Source organism: Colias eurytheme, chromosome 3 (assembly GCF_061535395.1).
Source record: "Colias eurytheme isolate Ceu_HAF_F1 chromosome 3, ilColEury1 Martin Lab GWU primary, whole genome shotgun sequence".
In the NCBI taxonomy this organism is placed as follows: Eukaryota; Metazoa; Arthropoda; class Insecta; order Lepidoptera; family Pieridae; genus Colias; species Colias eurytheme.
Genome location: NC_142982.1, coordinates 8,310,324 through 8,333,815, shown reverse-complemented (window position 1 = coordinate 8,333,815; position 23,492 = coordinate 8,310,324). Strand labels below are relative to the sequence as shown.

General features: G+C 32.5%; 4 protein-coding genes across 4 annotated transcripts; 3 read left to right on the top strand and 1 right to left on the bottom strand.

Moving 5' to 3' along the window:
- Positions 1–3,104: 3,104 nt before the first annotated feature.
- RpL30 (ribosomal protein L30) lies at positions 3,105–4,750 on the bottom strand. Its single transcript, XM_090119898.1, has 4 exons — positions 4,653–4,750; positions 4,513–4,556; positions 4,139–4,284; positions 3,105–3,297 (listed from the first exon to the last, which is right to left on the bottom strand). The coding sequence occupies exons 2-4, from the start codon at positions 4,531–4,533 to the stop codon at positions 3,123–3,125; spliced, it is 342 nt and encodes a 113-aa protein (XP_089976024.1). The 5' UTR covers positions 4,534–4,556; positions 4,653–4,750; the 3' UTR covers positions 3,105–3,122.
- Positions 4,751–8,868: 4,118 nt separating this feature from the next.
- Positions 8,869–13,622, top strand: Hacd1 (3-hydroxyacyl-CoA dehydratase 1). The gene is made up of 4 exons (XM_090119903.1): positions 8,869–9,134; positions 10,436–10,553; positions 11,521–11,750; positions 12,881–13,622. The coding sequence occupies exons 1-4, from the start codon at positions 9,040–9,042 to the stop codon at positions 13,134–13,136; spliced, it is 699 nt and encodes a 232-aa protein (XP_089976029.1). The 5' UTR covers positions 8,869–9,039; the 3' UTR covers positions 13,137–13,622.
- Positions 13,623–14,231: 609 nt separating this feature from the next.
- On the top strand, positions 14,232–17,211 carry LOC149909793 (uncharacterized). The gene is made up of 5 exons (XM_090118135.1): positions 14,232–14,419; positions 15,191–15,377; positions 15,454–15,606; positions 16,096–16,247; positions 16,961–17,211. Exons 1-5 carry the CDS (start codon positions 14,337–14,339, stop codon positions 17,157–17,159), a joined length of 774 nt encoding a protein of 257 aa, XP_089974261.1. The 5' UTR covers positions 14,232–14,336; the 3' UTR covers positions 17,160–17,211.
- A 2,326-nt stretch (positions 17,212–19,537) lies between these two features.
- bys (Bystin) lies at positions 19,538–22,345 on the top strand. Its single transcript, XM_090119897.1, has 8 exons — positions 19,538–19,751; positions 19,853–19,970; positions 20,057–20,297; positions 20,382–20,538; positions 20,736–20,927; positions 21,116–21,324; positions 21,902–22,052; positions 22,218–22,345. The coding sequence occupies exons 1-8, from the start codon at positions 19,617–19,619 to the stop codon at positions 22,296–22,298; spliced, it is 1,284 nt and encodes a 427-aa protein (XP_089976023.1). The 5' UTR covers positions 19,538–19,616; the 3' UTR covers positions 22,299–22,345.
- The last annotated feature ends 1,147 nt before the right edge of the window (positions 22,346–23,492 follow it).

The window sequence follows — 23,492 nt, the reverse complement described above, 5'->3', positions numbered from 1 at the left end:
TGCAGGTAAGCTCAGTTCTGCTGCATATGCAGTCCGAAAAATAAGGCATCTCACCGATGAAGATACGGCCAGATTGGTTTATTTCAGCTACTTTCATAGCATTATGTCCTATGGAATTCTACTGTGGGGCAGGGCTGCAGATATAGAAACTATATTTATCTTACAGAAAAGAGCCATTCGCTCTATATATAATTTACGTGCTCGGGACTCACTAAGAGATCATTTTAAGAATACTGGTATCCTTACTGTACCATCACAGTATATATTTAATAATATTTTGCATGTACACAAAAGCTCTGACTTACACACAAGAGTAGGAGATAGACACGATTATGGCACAAGGAACAAGAATAGAATTGAAATGCCATTTTTCCGATTAGCTAAAGTTAAAAATTCATTTATGGGTCAAGGTATACGCTTATACAATAGAATTCCTCATAATATTAAAGAGTTTAGTAGTACTAAATTTAAAACTTACATAAAAAATGTACTAGTTCAGAGAGCGTACTACAGTATTCAGGAATATATGGACGATAAAGACCCATGGAGGGTTGTCGCGTAAAAACCACAGGACAGTTCTTTGGCATATTATGTAGTTAGGTAGATATAAGTTACATATTATGTAAATTTATTGACATTATTTAAAAGAGCAACTATGGAGTTTCTTGCCGATTCTTCTCCATAGATACTGCTTTCCGAATCGGTGGTAAATGTTAAAATACTATGTAATGACGATTCGAAAGTGCTACTAAATAGTAGTCTAATTGAATAAATGAATGTTTGAGTTTGAGTTTGAGTTTACATACATTAAACACTCGTCACTAATGGAATATTCTATTTTACGTAGTACTAAGCAAAAATAAATGGAATCTCACCGGTATATTCTGCTGTACGTTTGTAAACGTTTTCCAAATCAGTCAATAAATTTCCAGCTTGAAATTCGGACAAACACCGAATAAAAACTTTATACACCACATCACGGACACCGCTACGTTTAACCTTTTTCATGATGTCTCCTTTTTTATTTAAATTTCTTGTTCTAAATAACAATTTTATCTCAATAATTCTCCACTTCACGAAAAAAACAACAAATTTTTATTCAACTTGACAGCTACATTGCCAATTCAGGGTTGCCAGGTAATGAAAAACGAATTAGTTCCAAAATAATTAATTTCATCTCTTTTATGTCGTACTATATATTCTATAACATTGAACCTTCTGTGTCGTTATTCTATGCCAATTACCATGGCAACTATTTGTTTATTTATATTTAATTGGCGAATTCTTATGACTTTTGCTTACACCTGCGCGGAAGTGACAAACTATCTTTGTCTTTTTTGTTTATATCATTTTATTAGAGCCATCTCTCTTATACAGTCTGTCAATGTAATAAATTAAGTAAAATGAAAATTGTATTTGTGTGTGCCTGACACTGCATATGAAGCATTTTTTTTGGATATATTGTGAATATATAACGTATCTATACATAAAATATCATTGGGTATATGTATGGCAATCTTAGATTAGCAATATATGAACGCGCGCCGTATGGCTTTGCTTTTTATTAAAAAGTTGGACAATTACTATCGATCCCACGCTCACTGTGTATTGAAGTAGGTACGCATAAAATCGACTAAACAGTTGATCCCCGACCGTTAAAGACTCGCTTTAGCATTGGAAGCGGATTCGAATTTTCCTCTTTTTTTTAGCGTATGTAAAGCTGAAAGCACAAGCTATAACTTAATGGTTAAATGGCATGGTCCTTATCACCTTGATTCGAGAGTTGCCTACACTGCCCACCATACACTAAAGTGCAGTAACAGCAAAATCACGATTTCGAGTAAAACGCATTTAAAGTTAAGAATTGATTTTAAAAAATCAACAGAATGATAAGCAAAAAAATTTGAATGCAGAAAGGTTGTAAAGGCATAGGTTCACACGTTAAAGCAATAAAAAAAAATATATCTTAATAACTGAATTTATTATGGCCATTTATTCTTTTTGGTGCCTATTACTGCATAGCCTTTTTTGTAAAAAAATACCATTTTAAACTTAGTAACATGCAGCAAAAAGCCCTATTACTGCGTTTGGATCAGTTATTTTGTCAAGAAACCCAACTAACATGCAGTAAGGTCAAAAAAATACTGCATTTTAGTTAGTTTTTTAAGAAAAAAGTGTTCAATTTACTAGTGCAGTAAGAAAAATAGCTAGTTCACAGTTGCAGTATTTAAAACATTAACTGCACTTTAGCTAGGAATAATCATATCTGTGTCATTATGCTATCCAAACTAATCTGCAGTAATGCTGTATTTTACTGCGTGTTAGTCAGTTTATAATGATAAAAGAATGTTAAGTATTCACAACTAAAATGCGACAAGCTTTGATTTTACTACTGCATTTTAGTTGGGAGTTCGTGACAATAAATTGTATTTTCTTAATTTGCAGTAAAAATAGCTTATATGGCGGTAAATTTTACTGCGTATTAATTTTTTTTTTTAATTTTTTTCCAGAAATATAAAACTATCTAAAGAACTGTAAAATTATATTGCTTACTGCATTTTAGTTATGAAACCTTAAAATTTAATCTGCAGTATAATTTATACTGTATTTTAGTTGGGAAATCACGCCAAATTGTTAATTTTTTTCGTTTGCAGTAAGTGAAAACTGTTAAATAAAAACCATTCTTATAGTCTTAGAAATAAGTAAGTTAATTCAATAGAAAGCTTAAGAAACCCGCTTTCAGAATCACTAATAAAACGAAAAATCACAAAAGGGCTGTTACTGCTCTTTAGTCTCTGGTGGGCAGTACAGAAGACTGTTAGATTTGTTCGGGATATAAATATGTAAGACTGATATCGGTTATATGCGCAGTGCGCACCTCCATCGAATAAACAGTTAAGTCGTGTGGAATTCAAGAGGAGTACACAACTCGACTAAATAGTTCAGTCGATACGAAAATTGTATGTATGCGCAAGCCACGAGATACAATTTTTAATGATATTGAGCCACTTAATATTTAATTGTAACATTTACTTCTAGTTGGCTGTAGCACAAACTTTACATATTATTAACTTTGTGTAGGAGAAGGCAAATAAAAACAAATATTAATTTAAACTTATTTATTAAACGGTTGCCTCAGGCAATGTGGTGATGATGTCAGAGTCACCAGGGTCTGTGATGGCGAGTGTGCACACGCGGTAGTACTTTCCGCAAGCTGTGCCCAGCTCAATGTTGTTTCCACTGTAGTGGTGGACTCCCGTCTTGGCCAACAGAGCGTAGTACTCAATCTCTGATTTCCTGAAATAATAAATTTGAGTTTAAAAATGTTTACTCCTATTTTAACTACTACTAGGTACTCTTATTGTTTTATTTTTCAATGCTACACATTGACAGTGTATAAAAATAAAAAGGATGACACAATAATTGTTGACACAATAATTGATTTAAATTGATTTGTTTTGATACGAAATTAAAAAAAAATGTGCTTATCCTTATCATATTTTTTTCACAAAATAGAAAATTTCAGTTTTCAGACAAACAAGAGGGAAATGCATCAGTGAATAAGTGTAAATAAATGAGATAAAATAGTAAACCGATCATAGTATGTATAAGAAAGATAATGTACCAATTAATATGCTTTAAGTACTGTACGCGTCACGTAAAAAGAACTCTGGATGAAAGTGATGGGGTGTGTTTTGGCATGTATCGAGTTTAGCACAAAAGTTATTTGCTGCTTATTTTATTTTTGAAGTAGGCTCTCGAGTCGTAGCTTCGCAACTACATATTTGTTATTCTTATACCACCTCATAACACCAAATAGACCAATAAATCGCCAATGCACAGCTTAACCGTCAGCGTTCTTTTTACATGACGCGTGTAATAATATACACGATATATACATTAAATTTATGTCTAATTTTTTAAGTTTTAAGTCTTACCTCTCTAGAAAAGCACATGGATCACTCCAAAGACTACTCCATAGGGTTCCCAGTTTAATCAATTTAACATTTTACTTTCAAAGAATTTAGTAAACCAATTGATAAGAATAAAGGGGAAACCATACTTCTTAGTCCGGAGACTCCATATGCTTTCCTTTAATTAAAGCAATTTGGGGAACTCTACTTCTCAGTAGTCTCACCTTAGGGGAGGAGCATTCTTGGCAATGATGACTAGTTTAGCCTTGCCCTGTCGCAATGTCTTCAGTGTCTGTTTGTAACCCAAGCAGTATTTGCCAGATTTCATTACTAGCGCCAGCCTTGAGTTGATAGACTCAATGGTCTTTTTCTGAAATAAAGAAACAAGTGTAAAAATGGCAGAATAGGAACATGGAAAAAAAATAACCTCTTAGCAGTAAACTGTCGGCTACAATCTCAACCTCCCATATTAAAAAAATAAGCGAGCCTATCGAGTAGCCATTAATCTGGGACCACATTTTAAGGAGATTATCCACAGAATTGTATAAATAACCATGCCAAGGGTCCGGACAAAAGTGTGACACGTGCTCATACTCACTTGTTTCTTAGCCGCGACCATTTTGATGGTTCGTTTGAATCACACTGTAAAATGTAAACAAAGTATTAAAACAAATCTACAATTAAATAAAGTTCGACCGAATCATAATGCGTTTAATAAATTTTAACCATCAAACCTACCCGATCGACACGAAGCGTAAACGGAAAAGAAGTATAGATTCTGTGTTGCCAGTAATTTACGACAGTCACTGCCAAGTGCCAGTATATATATTATATGTTCTGTGGGCACTGGGCAGTGGGCTATATAGTCTATGGCAGTGGCTAGTTTGCCAGTATTACTTCGAGTATTAGACCTCATTCACACGAGAGTTAAAAAAGCGTTGCGTTAAAACCCGGCGTTGGCGCTTTTTAAACGTTCTCTCTGTGGTTGTTCATACTAACGCTTTAAAATCACTCATGTCTCGTCTCTGGCTTCAGTAAGACGTGGAAATGGTTTCTGCTAAAATAATTACGTAATGTCAGTTGCGTAATATCTTTATGATATTTATATTATTATATTTGCTTAGAATTCCTCGGAAAGTTTGTTCTTAATAAACCACTTGTAGGTACCTACTTAGGTATTTGTTCAAACTCGTCATCGATAAACATGAAGGAATATGATAAAAATATACTGTTTTAATTTTTATATGTTAGGTATATTTGAAAGAAAGAAAGAAAGAAAGATTGGCACTAGCGATTTGTGTTATTAAAAGACGAAAAAGAAAACAAAAGGCATTCTGGGTACGAGCAAAGAGCAGTTTGTGACACTGTACGAAGAGTTAAGGCAATACCCCGGAATTTTTTTAATTATTTTCAAATGTCTATAACGATTTTGAATACAGGAACGGACGAGACTCCACATCTATAATTAATAGTTCGGGATCAACAATCCACGACATCGTATCGATTTTCTGATGATTATAAGCACAACAAACACGTGCTACCGCTGAGCGAGCGTGCGGCATACTGAACGCAGCGCCGGCGCTTTTTTAGCGCTCGTCTGAATAATAGTAAGAAGTTTCCTATGGTCTATTTTATTTAACGCCCAACGCCGAGCGTTGAAAATAGAACACTGCGCGATAAAAAAGCGTCGCGCTTTAAAAGCGCTGACGTGTGAACATATACTTGGGAATGCATTTGTTCTATTTGGACGCTTTTTTAACGGACGTTAAAAAAGCTCTCGTGTGAATGAGGTCTTACAGTATTAGCTGTTTATTAAAAACAGTATATTTTAATGTAAATATCTTAAACAAAAATAACAACATAAACATAAAATTATTATGATTATTTTGTATATTTATTACATTATATTACTGTTACTTCTGCTCGACTATTGGGACGATTACACCTAATGAGTACAGTTGCGAGTCAGTAAATAAGCTCTCGGCCGAGAGAGTTGCCGAACCGAGTGGGTGTTTACACGTATTTACACTAGTGGCGAGTCAGTTCAGTTTTGATCACGACGCGGACGTCTGCAATGGATCGAAAAAAAAAAAGAATTTAAACGGGTTTTAAATCGGCTGTTACCAGATATTATTAACGAATTGTGGGATTTATTAGAAGAGGAAGCATTACGCTATTCTCTGCTTTTGTAATCGGGTGACGAAAAATTCCTAAAACATTCATGTATTTTATAAAACTGTATAAATTTTAATGTCGTTTCCAAGCTCCATTTGTTATTAGCGGCCATTTTGATTGCGATTTCGATCAATAATTGTTTGAAAAAATACAATGACGAAACGAACGAGTGGCGAGTGGCCGAGTGACAAGCGACGAGTGCGTGTTTATACGTGCCGAGCGGGATAGCGAGTCGCTGCGGGGGCAGCAGAATGAAGCGGGTTGGTGGGTACTAGGCCTAGTAAACAAATTGGGATTCTAGTGACTCTCTCACCGCTCTTCTCAGCCGAGGACACTGACTCACCACTGTCAGTACTCGTTAGAGCGTTTTCACATTATCCGATCCGATATCGGATATCGGACGCCGATAGCCGATATCCGATATCGGGTACAATTTTCCCTTTCACATTGTCCGATAAAATCCTTCCGATATCATCATGAGTGTTGCCAGAAATTTTTAGAGAAAACTACACTAAATTGCCAGTTGATAAAAAAAGGTATAATTAAAGAAAATTCAAATGATAGATCATAGTTGTACATACATTAAAAATAACTACGTAAAACAACTTCAAAAAAAGAAAAGTAAAATGTAAAAAAGATTTGATATTTAATTACTGCATATTATTTAGATGTGCTATTTACTAAATAGTTTTGAATTTTGATATCGGTCATTTGTATAGTATATGTTAACACATTATAAATTAAATAAATTTATATCAATACCTACTACAACCTAGTATTAGTTAATAGTTTTAGTAATACATATTATGTATCAGTAAATACCTTTCAAAATCTATTAAATGTATTTTTAACAAGACGTACCTAGTCATTTAGTCATTTTTTCACTATATACATTTATAAAAGTTCATGTAGGACCTATGATAAATTTATTATGTGATACAATCTTTGTTCACATTTTGATGTGAAACATCTATAGGCTCACTTGTAAACCGAACGATGTTTCACATCTGCCAGGCGTCCCATGACGACTCACATTTTTTCTATTCTTTTTCTTATTACACTGTAAATAATATTGTCACCCGTTCAAATATATATTTTATAATATGATTGTTGTAATTTCCTGTAAGTAAAGATACATAAATTATTTTATTGTCATAAGCAATTATTTTAGAATTAAGAGTTTTCAAATATTCTTTGTTGTTAATTCAAAATAAAAATAAAATCGGTGTGAAATCTCCTCCTTTTTTTGAAGTCGGTTAAAAACAAAGCACTCAATGACAACAATAGGTAGAGATTGTCTAATCTAAAAATGAACGCCCCTCCACTGTGTTTACGCTCACATTCAAAGTACGTGTATAGACGCAATACACACAAATTGGTCTGCCTCATTGGTCGTTCAGTCCTCCAGTCCTGTCCATGCCCGAACGACAGGACCAGTTGGCCAACTAGTGCATAAATGACGCGATGCACGACAGAACGGACGTGTCATTCCGTACATAGCGCACTCTCCCCGCCATACAATGCTAGGCACCTGAACTGATCGCCCGATTAGTTGACAAATCAGTGCGCGAAAGTCAAAGTTTGCATTAGAATCGCCGCGCGCACACATATAAAAGTGGTTCAATAATTATTTGTCCTCACACATTGAAACAATTAAGTTTAGTGGAAGGGCGTTCATTTTTAGATTAGACAATCTCTACAATAAACAGCACAACCACAGAGCACAACCAACATCCGAGTAGGAGGAGGAGCGAGGCAGAATGAGTTAAAATAAAGATGATAGACACTAATATTTTCGAAGATAGATATTTGAATTTAAGAACGCAATATATTTTTGTTTACTTCAGTTCAGCCAATTGCCGTATATTTTAATACGGTAATTAAAATAGCTGCCGTATAAATCGTATTTTTAATGCCTATAAATACTTAAATGTGTGTTTTCTAAATAAAAAAAGGTTTCTTTTAATAGAAAGGATTTTAGGTTAAAGCAAAGAATTTTTTTAAAGATTTAGCGCCATATAAGACTGAAAATACACAAACTAGTGCTTTTTTGCTGTTGGTATACTGCCTTTTCGAAAATTGAATTGGCAACACTGAACATTATCGTCCGATAGCTCACGGGCTTATCGGTGTCGGCTCCGATATCCGATATCGGATCGGACAATGTGAAAGACAGGCACATATTTCATACATTTTACTTCCCTCCGATATCGGATATCGGCTATCGGCTTCCGATATCCGATATCGGATCGGATAATGTGAAAACGCTCTTAGGTGTAATCGCCCTATATGTTTTGATTCTGTTAAATCATTGATCACAGTGGTCCACGAGGAACTTTTCAGTATAAAATATAATTAAATGAGTTGTAATATTTAAATAATTTATTGCACTCCGTATTTTTATTTTTTAAATCATAATTTTCGAATTAAATTTGACACGAACGCACTTAGCGAACGCACCAAAGATTGCACACTGTACGCGGTTTTGACGTATGTCAACCTATCACACATGACATAATACATACCTATTTTTTAGGTTAATTTAAATTTTAAATATTAATTATTAATTAATATTTAATAGGTACACTGCCTAAAACACTCATTAGTACGTATGTAGGAATTTATTAGGTTTATATCATGACTATAAGAAGGATGGAAATATATTCATTTAAAAATTAATTCATTACATTACGAGACACGCTTGGTCGCTACTCGCGTCTCGCTATAACTTGACCATTGATAGGAACAAGATAGAAATAACCAGTAAACTAAGCCAGTAAATAACAAGTTACTAGCTGTGAATTGTGATGAGTGTGATGACGCAGACGTGATACGGTGAAACTGCACATTACGTACACGTAGCGTATGCCGTATATTGAGAATATAGCTTTATTTATTGCTAGATTTACGATTTAAATATATGATATAGTTTGTCGACTTTATATTAAATATGTCGTCCAAAACTGTAAAGAAGCCAAAAAACACAGAATTATCAGCTGTTGGAAAACTGTATCTTATCGCCTATAACAGTGTGCAAACTTTAGGGTGAGTAATTTTTTTAAAGAACCTATAATAATTGAGGTATTTATTTTAACAATATTATATAGCGTGTACTCTAATTTGAGTAACTAAATGAAAAATTGAACGTAATGAATTTAATAAATTATCATAATTAAAACACTGAAATGATAAGATTATTCATCTATTGATATCATGAACATAACAAGTGATTAAATATAGTGGAAATAAGTAAATAAAAATTTCCCTATGATTTAAAACTTTGATATTATGTTCAATTGTAAACATGTTATATTTCTTTTTAATCCACTGGGCCCACTAGGGTGTATTTGGCCAACCGCATAGGGAATATTTATGTATTATGCTTTCCTTAAAATTCAAAATTGAGAAAAATTCATAATTTTTCTAAATTTTGTTCTAAGTATAACATTTTAATATTCTATTCAAATACCTATGTTCAGTGTTTACAAAAATGGTGTAAAATTTGTTTTTAATTATTTTTAATTAATAATAAAATATGCAACTTAAAAATAATAATAAATCAAAAAGAACTCTATAAATAAATATACATTTTACCTGTTAAATAAATTCTCAAAGTAAGATGTAATATGTGATATACTTGCTTGATTTATAAATAAAATAAATCGTATATTTATCTAATTAATATGCCGTTAACCGCTCCAACCTTTGTATGACCTTGTTATTAGTTATAATCATTACATATATACATGCTGTAAACCAAAAAGTCTTAAGTTTTTTTAACATTTTTTTGTACTATGGTCGTCAAAACATGTTTTTTTAGAATATAAAAAAGTAGATAATGTTGTTAACAAATTGCTTTTATTAATTAGTGCTTATACCATGTAATGTGTTTGATATATATGTATTTTGCTTTTAATTTTACAGAAAGCAATAAACAAGTATGACAATATACTTAATCTTTTTTTTTTAAAGATATTGAAGGAAAATTTACAAAGCTATCCATTTTATTTATTTTATTTATCACACTTTACTATGCTACTATGTGCCGATTATTCAATGCTTGGATAAATCTTATTTGTCGAATAATGTATAAAACTACCATATTATAAACATATTCTAATTGCTCATATTTGACATAGTTTACGTGACATTTTAATATTATCGTGTTATACTTTATTGGACGGATAAGTTTTATCTAAGCATTGAAACATCGGCCCTAAGTATACTAAATGTAAAATATGTATATTTATATTATTACTTAAAACTAAAACTTATACTTAGCTAGACTAGCACACATTTTATCTGTATCTAGTATCTACTATGGTTAATATTTTCTGTTGTTACAGATGGTCATACATGTTATGGCAAACACTTGTCCACTTCCTGAACCGTGGAACCTTGGACACTTTTTGGGAAGAAATTAAATGGACAGTGTACATATTTCAAAATGCTGCAGTATTAGAAGTACGGACTTTATTTAATAATCCTATTATGTTATTTAATAATTAGCCTATTTTTTGACTGCGGAGAAAATCAATAAGGGCCTAAGAATAAGTTTACCAGATTTATCCACTCAGTGGTGTAGCATGCCTTAAGGTGGTCCCATATAAACATTTTAGGGGGCTATAAGGTTTATAAGACATCTATTAAATATTCTCATTGACATTATTTCTGGACGTAGATTATGATATACCCATTTTAGAGCCTTAGAGGGCCTTATAATTGACGTGGCTGATCCACTTTGTTAGATTTATTTATCATACTTGACAGTATATGACATATTTTTTTCAAAAAAGTATACATTTCTTAATTGATATGTGAATATGAACAGATATTATAAAAAAAATGTATGTTAGTCTGCCACACAGAATGTAAATTGAAGCATAGCATGCCCAAGTCAGGACCATGTATCTGTATGTTTATAACAATTAGTGTGGGTCATAGCAAGGTTAATCAAATGCATGAATAAATTGCAATTCCTTCCAAAATATTTCCATTTTTTTGTGGAGTCATTATATATAGATAATTAAATTCTGTACTTAATATGTAGTAAGTAGTACGGATGCAAAGTTCATGTTTGATGATAACTATCTGAACTTCCTTATTGCTACGCTCTATAACTGCATTACCTATTTTATGATAGTATTTATTTTAGTGATTATTAATATATTTTCCTCTACTGTACCAAAGGTTGTCTGGAAGAAATCGCTCTAAAGCGATAAGACCGCCATTTGTACTTAGTTTAAGCTATATTTCAATGTCTGTATTTCTTATTTATTCTCTTTAAGTGCAATAAAGGATTGATAAATAATGGCACTTTTCATAACTCCTAATATATTCCATAACATACAAGAAGATGGGCCCTTCAAACTACTTCTATAAAGTTTCAAATTATATTTAAACCCAGACGATAATAAGGTATTTTTTTCAGATCCTGCATGCAGCCGTAGGGTTGGTACCGTCAGGGGTATTTTTAGTTCTCATGCAAGTGTTCTCAAGGGTTTTCCTGGTGTGTGGTGGATTTATGATAGCACATGGACCCACGGTTAGCCCTGGACTCCCAGTATGCGTCTTTGCTTGGTCCATCACCGAAATAATCAGATACTCATACTATGCATTGAATATTATGAAAGTGGTGCCTGAAAATCTACTGTTTTTAAGGTGAGCTGTGGAACTAAGTTTGGAATTTAATTACTCCACAATCACGACATAGTATATAACAAAGTCGCTTTAAAATACGCATCAGATTTTGATAGGTTTTTTAATAGATATAATGGTTAAAAGAGGAAGGTTTTAGAATATATAACTTATTAGGTTTTTGACAAAGCGGACGAAGCCAGGCACATCAAGCCAGGAAATCTAATATAATATATTTCATAGTTAAGGTTTTTGAGACAATGGATTAGTAAAAACTCATTATATACCTAATAGTAATTTATAAATATACTACATAATATTATGTACTACTAAAAATACGATACAAAATAAAATTTATTGGCTGAAATTACCTATAGCGTAATAATGAGATGTCTACGTCCGCAAAGATTAGAAAATAATATAATGCTCAAATTACTAAAATAGATAATATCTCGTTATCGGACGGAGCCGAGAACAAAAGGTATACAATTAAATAAAAATATCTTGCACAAAACAAAACGACATTTATTTTCGTTATCGATGTAATTAAGGCGTCAGCCAGTTACCAGTTACCACACCTGCATAGAAGGTCAGCTTGTGGTGTCGCAGTTCATTTACTTACATTTTATTTTCAGATTTATATAAATATATTAAATCAGTGCAAAACCTTCGATTATCATTAAGTAGGTCGTAACATTAAAAATTTTAAGCATAAAAACATTGAGGTATTATTACTACGTATAGAGAGAACACCACGAACAAAATCGGGGCGCGCGTGGGGCGGCTAGTCATACACTTTGTAGATATTCTGCCTCTTATTACTTATAAATTAAAACAAAAAAAAAATGTTGTGTGGTTTTATGAAACCACGGTAAAAGTGAAACTGTTCGAACGGTTCCGAATACTGCTTTGTGTAGCGCATGTCGCGTGACGGTCGGCTGCCGAGTAGGTATACCTACTCGGCAGCCGCGATACACGCGACATGCGCTACACAGACCAAAAAGTTTGAGACGATGTAATAAAAGTTTCACTTTAAAAAAAATTGGTTTGAGACAATTGACTCTAACTCGTGATACAAATAGTGTAGTAGCGAAGTCCTCTCTAGTACGTAGTACATAGTTAGTAACTCAATGTATAATTTTTTTTTTCCACAGGTACTCAACCTTCCTGTTTCTCTATCCCATTGGTATAACAGGAGAGTTGCTATGCTGGTATCACACGCTTGACGAAGTCGTAGAGAAGCAAATCTTTACCATCTCTATGCCTAACACATGGAACTTTATATTCAACTATTATTACTTCCTGGTTATTTACATGCTGTCCTATATTCCGTTATTCCCTGTTCTTTTCGGACACATGTTGAAACAAAGGAAAAAGATGCTGTCTGGTGAACCCAAAAAATCGAAATAGTACTGTTATATTCAGTGAATTAGAGTATAATTTAACGGGTAGTCGGGTTTTATTTATTCTTATTATGAATTTTCTATTTAAAAATGCTTAATACAATGCGAATCTCTAAAGTATAATTTTCTTTAGACGGGCTTACTATGCTTATCATATTGATAAGTAGGAATATGAAGTTAATTCACCTATTTTGAGTTTCGTATATATAAGAAATTTATAGAAGCAATGCTGTTATTAGTTTTATATTTTTCTAGAAGATAAGTGGGTAGTGTGTCTATTTAACTTTTGTTTTTGCACAATTTTGATATTAATTAATGTTGACTAAGATTCATTATGTTTAAAAATCGCAATGATATCTGTCCGTACATCGTATTAAATTTATATTCCCATTTTGTAAATAACAACTGTTATGATTATTATTTATTACTATATTATGCTGAGGACATTTGAATGGGCTATGGTGAAATAAATAATTATTTTTATGACATATCATGTGTGCATTTCATTTATAAGTATCCTGAATTTTTACCATTCCCTTTCTATTTTAATTTTTAATTAACAATAAATACATATTACTATGTAACATATTAAATGGTATAATTACTTATATATTATATATCTGTACGAATTAAAATGTATGTACTTACGATCATAATATTATGCGGAATCTTATAGCACCTTATGGTCAGCAATATACGTTACAATGTTACATACGAACTTTACGTGGGATAAGTACCTAATATCATAGAGCTAACACGTAAGAGTAGGTAATAAAGCTCTGGAAATATCGAATAAAGAACGAAGTAACAAAAAAATTACGTGCATTGAAAAAAAAAAATAGCTTTTGTGTTTTATCAAATCTGTTGTTTTTATTACTTATTTAATTACAAAACGACTCGAGGTATCATTATTAAGGTAATAGGTACCTATTTCACATAATTCTCTTATCAAACGATTGAAGGATATTTGACTATCTAGTTCATCAATTGTTTGTGTTTAAGATAAACGTTTTAATTAATGATAATTTTTATACCTATACAAATCAAATAATTACGATTTTTATCGTCAATTAATAATCAGCCCTGTTTTGAATTGGCACCAGTGGTAACTGATAAAGTGTAAGATTTATCATTAATCAAGGGCTCGTATAAAGCAATCTATTATTGAAAAATAAGTTAATTCATTATTCAAGTGTACGTTGAAAGCATGAAGGGTACGAAGACAACAGCGTTGGTTTTGGCGGTGCTGCTTATTGCCGCCGAAGGCAATGTTGCCAAATATAATCCTGTGTGAGTACAATGTTCGATAGCATTATGTATTGCACGCCTCATAAGCGAAGCGTTGAGGTGGGTACTACTGTCACTTCGCGCAAAACATCTGATTTTTCAAACTTAAAATGTCTTTATGTATCATACATTGCACTTGTAAGATAATACATACACACACATATTAAGAAAAAACACTATTTTTAACGTTCATGATATTTTTGATGTCATTTTTGTTATTTAAACTAGTTAAAAAACAGTTTAAAAAAGTTCTGTCTTGGACGTCCGTGTGTCTGTATGTGCGGATCCTTTTTCTTGTTAACACGATAGCGACCGAAATACTTTACTAATCGAGTCTTTTTTTTTCTCTTACGCTTGAGTATGCTCAGGAATAGAACCCTTTCATTTTTCAGGGTCTGATTCGATGTGGTTTAATTGTTATAAATAAACAAAAATAATAATTAATAAATATTTATTTAAAAAAAATTATGAGGCGTGCACTTTTGGATTTTCCAAATTATTCTAGATATACACTTTGTAATTTATAAAGAAGAGTAGAATTTAGAACAATATTGCCAAAAATATTGTTTAAACGTCATACTATGTAATTATATTGAAGCTAAACAAAATCATATTGTATTTAGATTTTTTGGAATAAATTAATTTAATTCATTATTTATTTTGCATTTTAGGTATTTAGGTAGTTAGATAGTAGCTAGATTTTTTTATTCTCGATTCGAATATTATTTTGTTTAATGCAAAATCAATAAGTACCTATTTTTATGCCTATTATAGAGCAAAATTGTATTTTGATGATATTTCACCATCTCTTGGAAAGGACATAAGTCCAAAATGGAATCTGGGACAAACGGCAACAGTCAATGATTATGTGGACAATACCATCTCTATGCTTGTACCTTTCATGCAAGAAAATGGCTTGGATCCCATGTTTCTACCCGATATTGTTGAAGGTTTTGAAGTGGTAAGTTATTATTTTAGTGTGAAAATAAGTTTTTAAGGAATATCTTAACTTTAAACAGTTTATTTTAACATTTTAGCGTCTCTTGCTCATCACATATAGCGCATGGTTGAAGCTTCAAAATGGAAGTATGACTGGTCTCGTTAATGTCTCTCGATTTGAAGATCAGCTTGTAAATTACTTTGCTAAGATGTTGCGTGTTAAAGTCCAGCTTCAATTCAGCGATCTTGAGGTACGTGCAACAGAAAGACTGAGTATCAGTTTGTACTTTGGTACTACTATATTATTTGCTCTTATTTAGAAGTGGCGCTCGCACGGGCTTTGTTTAAAGTAACCTCAGGACAAAAAAAAAATAGAGAGGGATAATAGAGTAGGTATTTTAGTTTTATAAAAACAACTATTAGCCATTGAAATTCCTGTTAAAATTGGTCCAGATGTTTCAAAGATAAGCTGGATTTGTTCCGGTACAGACAGAATAATTTTAATTAATGTAGGTAAATTTTTGTGTTCGTTAGAGCATTATGACGCATTTGCATATATTATATAATATGTACATTTTATATAAAGTTGTTATTATGAAGTTACAACAAATCACGGTAATTAATTTTGTTTGTGCACACGTCACCACTCGCTTTAGACACCTTTAGCTCTACCATGGCTCTACCTCATCTACCTAGTTACGGTAAGAAATCTATGCCTATAATTGATGCCTTTTTTTCAGTTCAATTATGATTACCTTGTGAAGGTCATGAACATTGGTCCCACGGGACGAATTGTTGGTTCATTGGATCGCTTCAGAATAGTTGCCGATATCTTAATAGATTTCAATAATGATGAAATTCATTTACAACAGTTCTCGCTAACGGATGTCGGGTAAGTCAATATTTTCAACGAGTTAGGTAAGGTCGAGGGCAGACTGCTGAATACATTTCCATACATATAGCACAAGTCCATTTAATTATGCTAAGTATACACGATGATGAAGCTAAAACCACTTGGTCAAAACGGGCTGGATTTTATGGAAAATATTTAATGTTCTTAACTAAAACGAACGATATACCTACCTATACTGTCTATGAATCGAATTAGTAATAACATCTCCATATAATGCCTTAGAGCATTAAGTTGGTTTAATTCTCTAAGTATAATGCAGTTAATTCCAACTTCATTATGAAAATGAAGCGATATTGTATTGATACGATTAAGAGATTTGAAACGGACCTAATAGATAATTATCAACCTCCTAATTTACTATAGATAAAATATAAATAATAATGAATAGGAATATAGTTAATCTATACTTAATATTATAAAGCTGAAGAATTTATTTGTGTTTGTTTGAACGCGCTAATCTCGGGAACTACTAGTCCGATTTGAAAAATTCTTTCGGTGTTAGATAGCTCATTTATCGAGGAAGGTTAGGCTATATATCATCACGCTACGACCAACAGGACTCAGGAGTGGAGCTACGGGGATGAAACCGCGTGGAGCATAGGTTCAGTCTACAGGGCGAAATCCTTATAATCTTTACAGATTTATAACTTATTTTTATAATTAATATTTAATACAATATATTAATATTACAGACGCCTACGAGTAGCGCTACGTGGAAATGTTCTCACTGATTGGCTTGTCAACCCAGTTATTAGAGTCTTCACGACTCTCTTCAATGGTATCATCATGTGGACCGTTGAGCTAACAATACGTAATGTGGCTCAATCTGCAATCACAGAAATCAATTCTGCTATTCGCGAAGTTATCAACCAGATCGAGTCTTACAATTAGATGTAAAATGTGTTAACCAATAACATTCTATTATTAAAACTAATATCAGTAATGTCGTTTACTTTTAATACCTACTTATATTTACCCATTTCGGTGAGTTTAAAAAAAGATGATCTATTACTACATTTTAAATTCGTTTTTTATTTATATGTACCCATATATGTACCTGACTAAGTACCTATACCTGCTATGCGATTCAACTGAATGAGATCGATTCAGCGCCATCTAATGTCGTAGCTGTTAATTCAACAAATTAATAATCCAAGTAATTAAAGAATACTAATATTAGGTATGCTTATTAGATGTAAGAGTCAGGAAAAACAAAAAAAAAAACGGTTACTGAAATGCAAAAAGAATTTCTAAGTAGTTAACTACTTACCTAAAAGGCCATTTACAAACTTATTTTCCTTTCTTAGTCAAATCGCATACCTAACCCAATCCCACAGCCTAAACCCATTTTATTTTAAAGGCTGGTATCTTCCTACTAATCCTACTAATATTGTATTATAAATGCGAAAGTTTGTGAGGATGTGTGTGTGTGTTTGTTACTCTTTCACGCAAATACTACTAAACCGATTACAATGGAATTTAGCACACATAATATACAGTGGACGTCTTAAAAGGCTGGAACGGAACGGAACGGAATATTAAATATAGAGGGTAACTTGGATTAACACATAGAATAGGTTTTATCTCGGAAGTCCTGCGGGAACGGGAACTATGCGGGTTTTCATTTGAAAACGCAGGCGGAAATCTAGTTATTTATATTATCACATACCTGTTATGGCACAAGTTATACTCAATGCTTTACGTTACTCAATAAGAGTATGTAAGCCTTACACTATTGCAAGACAAGACAAAGGCATAATCCTTACACAGCCTTACATCGTAAGGCGATTATGCGTTCCACGTTGCCTACTTTGTCTAAACTTATGAATCAAAGCAAAATTCTGTCCAGCAATGCTGTACTTCGTCCCTCAAAAAACTTTAAATAAAAAGTAAACATAGCATAAAACAAAAAAATAAAAATACACTGTCATATTATAATCTCGCCCGTCTTAATTCTGCAAGTACTTACATATTATTTAAAACAAAATAATGATTGTTCATTCAAAGGGGTTTGGGTACTTTTGTACGGGCTAGTGGGGCAGTGGCGTCCGTCGGCCTTTCGCGGCCAGTGATGATGCTTGTATATTTTAAAAGATTATTGCTCTTATATTACACTAGCGGTCCACCCCGGCTTCGCCCGTGGTACATATTTCGCAATAAAAGGTAGCCTATGTTCTTTCTCAGGGTCTAAAGAATATCTGTGCCAAATTTCATCAAAATCGGTCCAGTACCTAGTTTATGCGTGAAAACCATACATACATACACACAAACCTTTCCTCTTTATAATATTAGTATAGATATTGCGTATACATATAAGCATTCATAAATGTACATCATTTTGATTAGAATTCTTAAATAAACAAAGGAGAAACCTAAAAGAAAAATCTTATAATAAATCATCTAGATTCTAGGTAAGTAAATGAATAATACAAAACCAAACCAACCAAATATTTCTATTCCTAATACATATCGAAATTTATGTCCGTAATAACTTTTGATGACAATTTATTGTTCTTTTAAAATATCCTAGTTTCATCCATTGGTCGCGAAAGTTTATCACGACGCCAACTTTATCCAAACCCCTTTCCAACTATTAAAATTCCGCGTGGAATACCTGTGGGAATACCGCTTGCTTTACCCCATACTCCATAGAGGATTATTGTATAGCTGACTTTACGAAATTATTAACTCTAACTTAAAAAGAATCTCAAGAAGTGAGGAAGAAAAGACGAGTTTCACACTTGACTGTGATACCTACATTCTTACATTATGAAAAAGTAACAGAGTCGTTTCTTATGCCTTTTTTGTTCTTCATAATATTATAGCGATGGTTCAAGGACAAGCTTCAAGTTTCTCAATAGTGCCAATCTCATGGATCTACAACGACGCTATTTATTTGCGTCGTTGTAGGACTGAGCAATATGTGCGAATTTTATTTAGTGCTGACCACAGTGCTGACATACGGTCACACATACGGTCCGCAGTCCGTACTTTGTCCTGCAAGATATATTCGCGCAGAAAATATAGTCAGCAGTCAGCACCTATAGTAATCCTAATTTATAATTCTAATTTAATTATATTGATAAATAACACGGTGCATTTATTTCCATAATATGCCAACATAAAACTGCCCCTTTTCGAACTGCCATGTACATGATACAAATTAATATGTTATCTTTGAAATCATAGACAATCTGTCATTGGAATTGGTAATTTCCACAGAGTAAATTGTCAATTGTGAAAGGTCAATGTCATATTATATTCTGACAGCTGCCATCTAAATTTGTGGGCACTGGGCACACGTGTGGAATTCAATGTTTAATTGAGTGTTTAATTTAATCGGTAAACATGGGAAAAGCGAAAAAATTAAAACCCTCACAAGTAGGTCAAAACATAGCCCTTGCTGATCAAATAGAAGCGACAAATTCAGTGAAATCGAAGAACAGAATCAAAGAAAAAAATAGACACGATGAGGACGAAGAAGTAAGTAATAATTATTGCCAAAACACAGTAGATTCAGTATAAATTCTTAAGGGAAAGTTAATTGGAAACAGTTTTTACATTATTTTATTTTTAATTTGTAGTTCGTCAACGCAGACTTGTCGAAAAAGATTTTGAAAGCCGCTCGGCGGCAACAGGCTGAATTTGGAACTGGCATTGCTTCATCTTCTACTAAAAATACACTTCCTCTGTCTATAAATGGTAATATTGTTACTCGAACACAATATCATACATTATTGTTAGCATGAACAATTATTTGTACTTATTAAAAAAATGATTTCCTTTAGATTCCAATTCTGACAATGATGACCAATCAGATCAGGACGATCTTGAACCAGACACATATTACGATAATATTGAAATCAATGAAGAAGATGAGGAGGCAATTAGAATGTTTATGTCAGCGAATCCTGAAAGGACAAGAACATTGGCTGATATTATCAAGGATAAAATAACCGACAAACATACTGAACTCCAAACACAATTCTCAGATGTAGAAACACTCAAGTTACAGAACATAGATCCGAGGTAATAAACATTTTAGTTAATACATACAAATTAAATACTTCTTCAAAGAGAATGTTTGAAATATTTAAAAATGATATTCTTTAGGATAAAAGCTATGTATCAAGGAGTAAGAGATGTCTTACAGAAGTACAGATCAGGAAAATTGCCAAAAGCATTTAAAATGATCCCTCATTTGCAAAATTGGGAGCAAATTCTATATCTCACTGAACCAACAACTTGGTCTGCAGCTGCTATGTATCAGGTATATCTAAATTACTTTCAGAGAATATAGAAAAATCTGTTTATTTCAATAATTGTTGTATTTTTTTGTTTTATTGTTAGTTTAAATAAATGTTTGTAACTAGTTATCTTACATCATTGAACTAAATTTAATGAAATTAAAATAATATAATAACTATAAACTATCATACTATCATACACATTGTATAACATTTCCAGGCTACAAGAATATTTGCATCAAATCTAAAGGAAAAGATGGCCCAAAGGTTTTACAATCTAGTACTGTTGCCAAGAGTGAGAGACGATTTGGCTGAATACAAAAGATTAAATTTCCATTTATATCAGGCTCTTAGGAAATCCCTCTTCAAACCTGGAGCTTTTATGAAGGGTATTCTATTACCCTTATTGGAAGTAAGTATATATGCTTAAGGTTTTTATTAATTCATAACAATTTAAAGTTTTTCATTTGTAGTGGCTTTTTATGTGAATTTTGTCAGAAAAACACTAAGATAAATAATAATACTCAAATATTTTTTTAGGAGATTTACTTCATGTTATAAAATGTATATTTGTCTTTAAGTACAATTCATTTCTTCCAGGCAGGTGACTGTACTTTGCGAGAAGCAATAATTGTAGGCTCAGTATTGGCCCGAAATTCTGTTCCTGTATTACATTCAAGTGCGGCTATGTTGAAAATAGCTGAAATGGACTACACTGGTGCTAGTTCAATATTCCTAAGAATTCTATTCGATAAGAAGTATGCTTTACCTTATCGGGTGGTTGATTCTGTAGTATTCCACTTCTTAAGGTTAGTTACTTCACTACTTACAGTAGAAGTTCAAATGACCATGATTTTAAAGTACAGTAAAAGTTCCTTATTCGCGCTTCCTTCATTCGCGGTTTCACTATTCGCGGATGGAAAAAATGCGACCTAAATCCTGTATTCGCGGCCTAAAATTCGTTATTGGCGGATCGAATCGGTACATCGGTACATACATACATATATATTTACCTAAATAAAAACCATTCGTTATCCTTAGTAAACGCTTGAACTACAACTACGAATTTATAATGTCGACAAAAAAAAATGAAAAACGAGTAGAAAGTGACAAGCCATTGCCTAAACCTGAAGATAATACCTAATTAAATGGTAATTAATAAATATGTTTGGTCAAAAACTTAAATTAAACTGGTTTCTTTATGTATTAGCTTTTTTATTTCGTCACCTAAGAACGTATTCCCTATAACCCCATACAAATTACCATTCCTTATTCACGGTTTCTCTATTCGCGGCACATTTACGGAACCTATTACCCGCGAATAAGGAACTTTTACTGTATTTCTCTTATTTAATGTATATTTTTATTGTATTTTTTATCTTTCAGATTTAACAATGATCACAGAACATTGCCTGTACTATGGCATCAAGCGTTATTGACATTTGTACAAAGATACAAGGCAGATATATCAACTGAGCAGCGTGATGCTCTCTTGGAATTGTTGAGGAAACAAGCACATCCTTCTATTACACCTGAGGTATGTATTATTTGAAAAAAAGTTTTATTTGTGCATAGGTACTGTACTAATTACTTGTAAGATGAGATGATATTTTATATTTATATTAAGTTAATAATTTTACAATTGTTTAATGTTTTGTCAGATTGTTCAAAAATCTTGATATTACTTATTTTATTGTTGCAGATAAGACGAGAACTCCATGCTGCCAAATGTAGGGATATTGAAGTCAATGAAGCTGTACCAAGTTGTATGGTGGTTGAATAAATTTTATGTTAAATAAATGCAAAATATATATTGTTGTACAATTTAAACTGACTTTTATTTACCTATGCGTTGAAATTGATAAGAATTTTTATTTAATTTGGGGGGTTAGTTATTGCCTTGCAGCAGTGTTAACCCCCAAATTAGTATTGTAATTTTTCATTATTATTATACAGGGTGTCACACTATTGGTATACTAAGCGCGAAGGGACTTATAGGTTTGCATACACTAATCATGAAAAAAATACTTAAAAAACAAAATTACGTCAAAAATTTTTTGCTAAATTTTTCCTGAAAATCCATGTTTTCTTCTCTGGCTTCGCGCAGCCGGCATATAACGCTTCTCTAATGTGAGCATTTTGTCTATGAAAACATAATCTTAAACGATAGCCCACGTGCTGGTGGCAAAGCTGGGCGGGTTGCTTGTTAGGGGTGTACACATAGAGTTTTAAGATTTCATCTATTTGAAAAAAAAATGTGTCTGGAATTTTTTAAGTATTTTTTACGTACTCAGCGTATGCAAAACTATAACCTCCTTTGAGCTTAGTATACCAACAGTGGGACACCCTGTATACACAAGTACATTTAATTCATAGCCTCTCTATTATGATCTTAGTTTTTCGTGTTAAAGAGTGTGAAAAGAATAAGGCATACATTCTGTAAAAAGTAATTTATTTTTTATTTTAATATAGTACCAAGAGGAATATCAACTTGACTAGTTATAAAATGTACAGGTGGTAGTACAGAATTCCTACATTCACATTTTCTACCTGACACAAAATCGAATGAACCAACTTTACAACCACAGTTACTGCAATGTAATTTTCCCTTTGTCCATTGTTCTTCCTCAACTTTATTCTTTATCCACTCCGGCAGTTTGTCTTCTAAGAGGTATATGAAGCTTTTCACGTCATAACTGTTGCAATTTCCATCTAAAATACATTCGGGACTAGGCGATGAAGTTTGCAGATCATCAACTAGCACATTCCTACATTTATAGCACTTTACAATACATTTCTTCGTTTCCATATTTGTTTATAGATATGCACATTATTGTTTTTTAAGTTTTCATATTATGATACTCTTCGGAAAGTTTTATTTGGAGGTTATTACGGTATTCTTCACATATGATAAAAACCAGTTTAAAATGCTTGATCTTCTTCACTGATCCTTTAATTCTTGTGACAATATGATTCT

Coding starts and splice junctions, on each gene's coding strand:
- RpL30 (XM_090119898.1), bottom strand. CDS start 4,533: ATGGTCGCGGCTAAGAAACAA. Junction 4,285..4,512: donor TGGTCGCGGCTAAGAAACAA/GTGAGTATGAGC, acceptor TCTTTATTTCAG/AAAAAGACCATTGAGTCTAT. Junction 3,298..4,138: donor AAGAATGCTCCTCCCCTAAG/GTGAGACTACTG, acceptor TTATTATTTCAG/GAAATCAGAGATTGAGTACT.
- Hacd1 (XM_090119903.1), top strand. CDS start 9,040: ATGTCGTCCAAAACTGTAAAGAAGCCAAAAAACACAGAATTATCAGCT. Junction 9,135..10,435: donor AACAGTGTGCAAACTTTAGG/GTGAGTAATTTT, acceptor CTGTTGTTACAG/ATGGTCATACATGTTATGGC. Junction 10,554..11,520: donor AAAATGCTGCAGTATTAGAA/GTACGGACTTTA, acceptor TATTTTTTTCAG/ATCCTGCATGCAGCCGTAGG.
- LOC149909793 (XM_090118135.1), top strand. CDS start 14,337: ATGAAGGGTACGAAGACAACAGCGTTGGTTTTGGCGGTGCTGCTTATT. Junction 15,378..15,453: donor TTGTTGAAGGTTTTGAAGTG/GTAAGTTATTAT, acceptor TTAACATTTTAG/CGTCTCTTGCTCATCACATA. Junction 15,607..16,095: donor TTCAATTCAGCGATCTTGAG/GTACGTGCAACA, acceptor CCTTTTTTTCAG/TTCAATTATGATTACCTTGT.
- bys (XM_090119897.1), top strand. CDS start 19,617: ATGGGAAAAGCGAAAAAATTAAAACCCTCACAAGTAGGTCAAAACATA. Junction 19,971..20,056: donor ACTTCCTCTGTCTATAAATG/GTAATATTGTTA, acceptor GATTTCCTTTAG/ATTCCAATTCTGACAATGAT. Junction 20,539..20,735: donor CTGCAGCTGCTATGTATCAG/GTATATCTAAAT, acceptor TAACATTTCCAG/GCTACAAGAATATTTGCATC.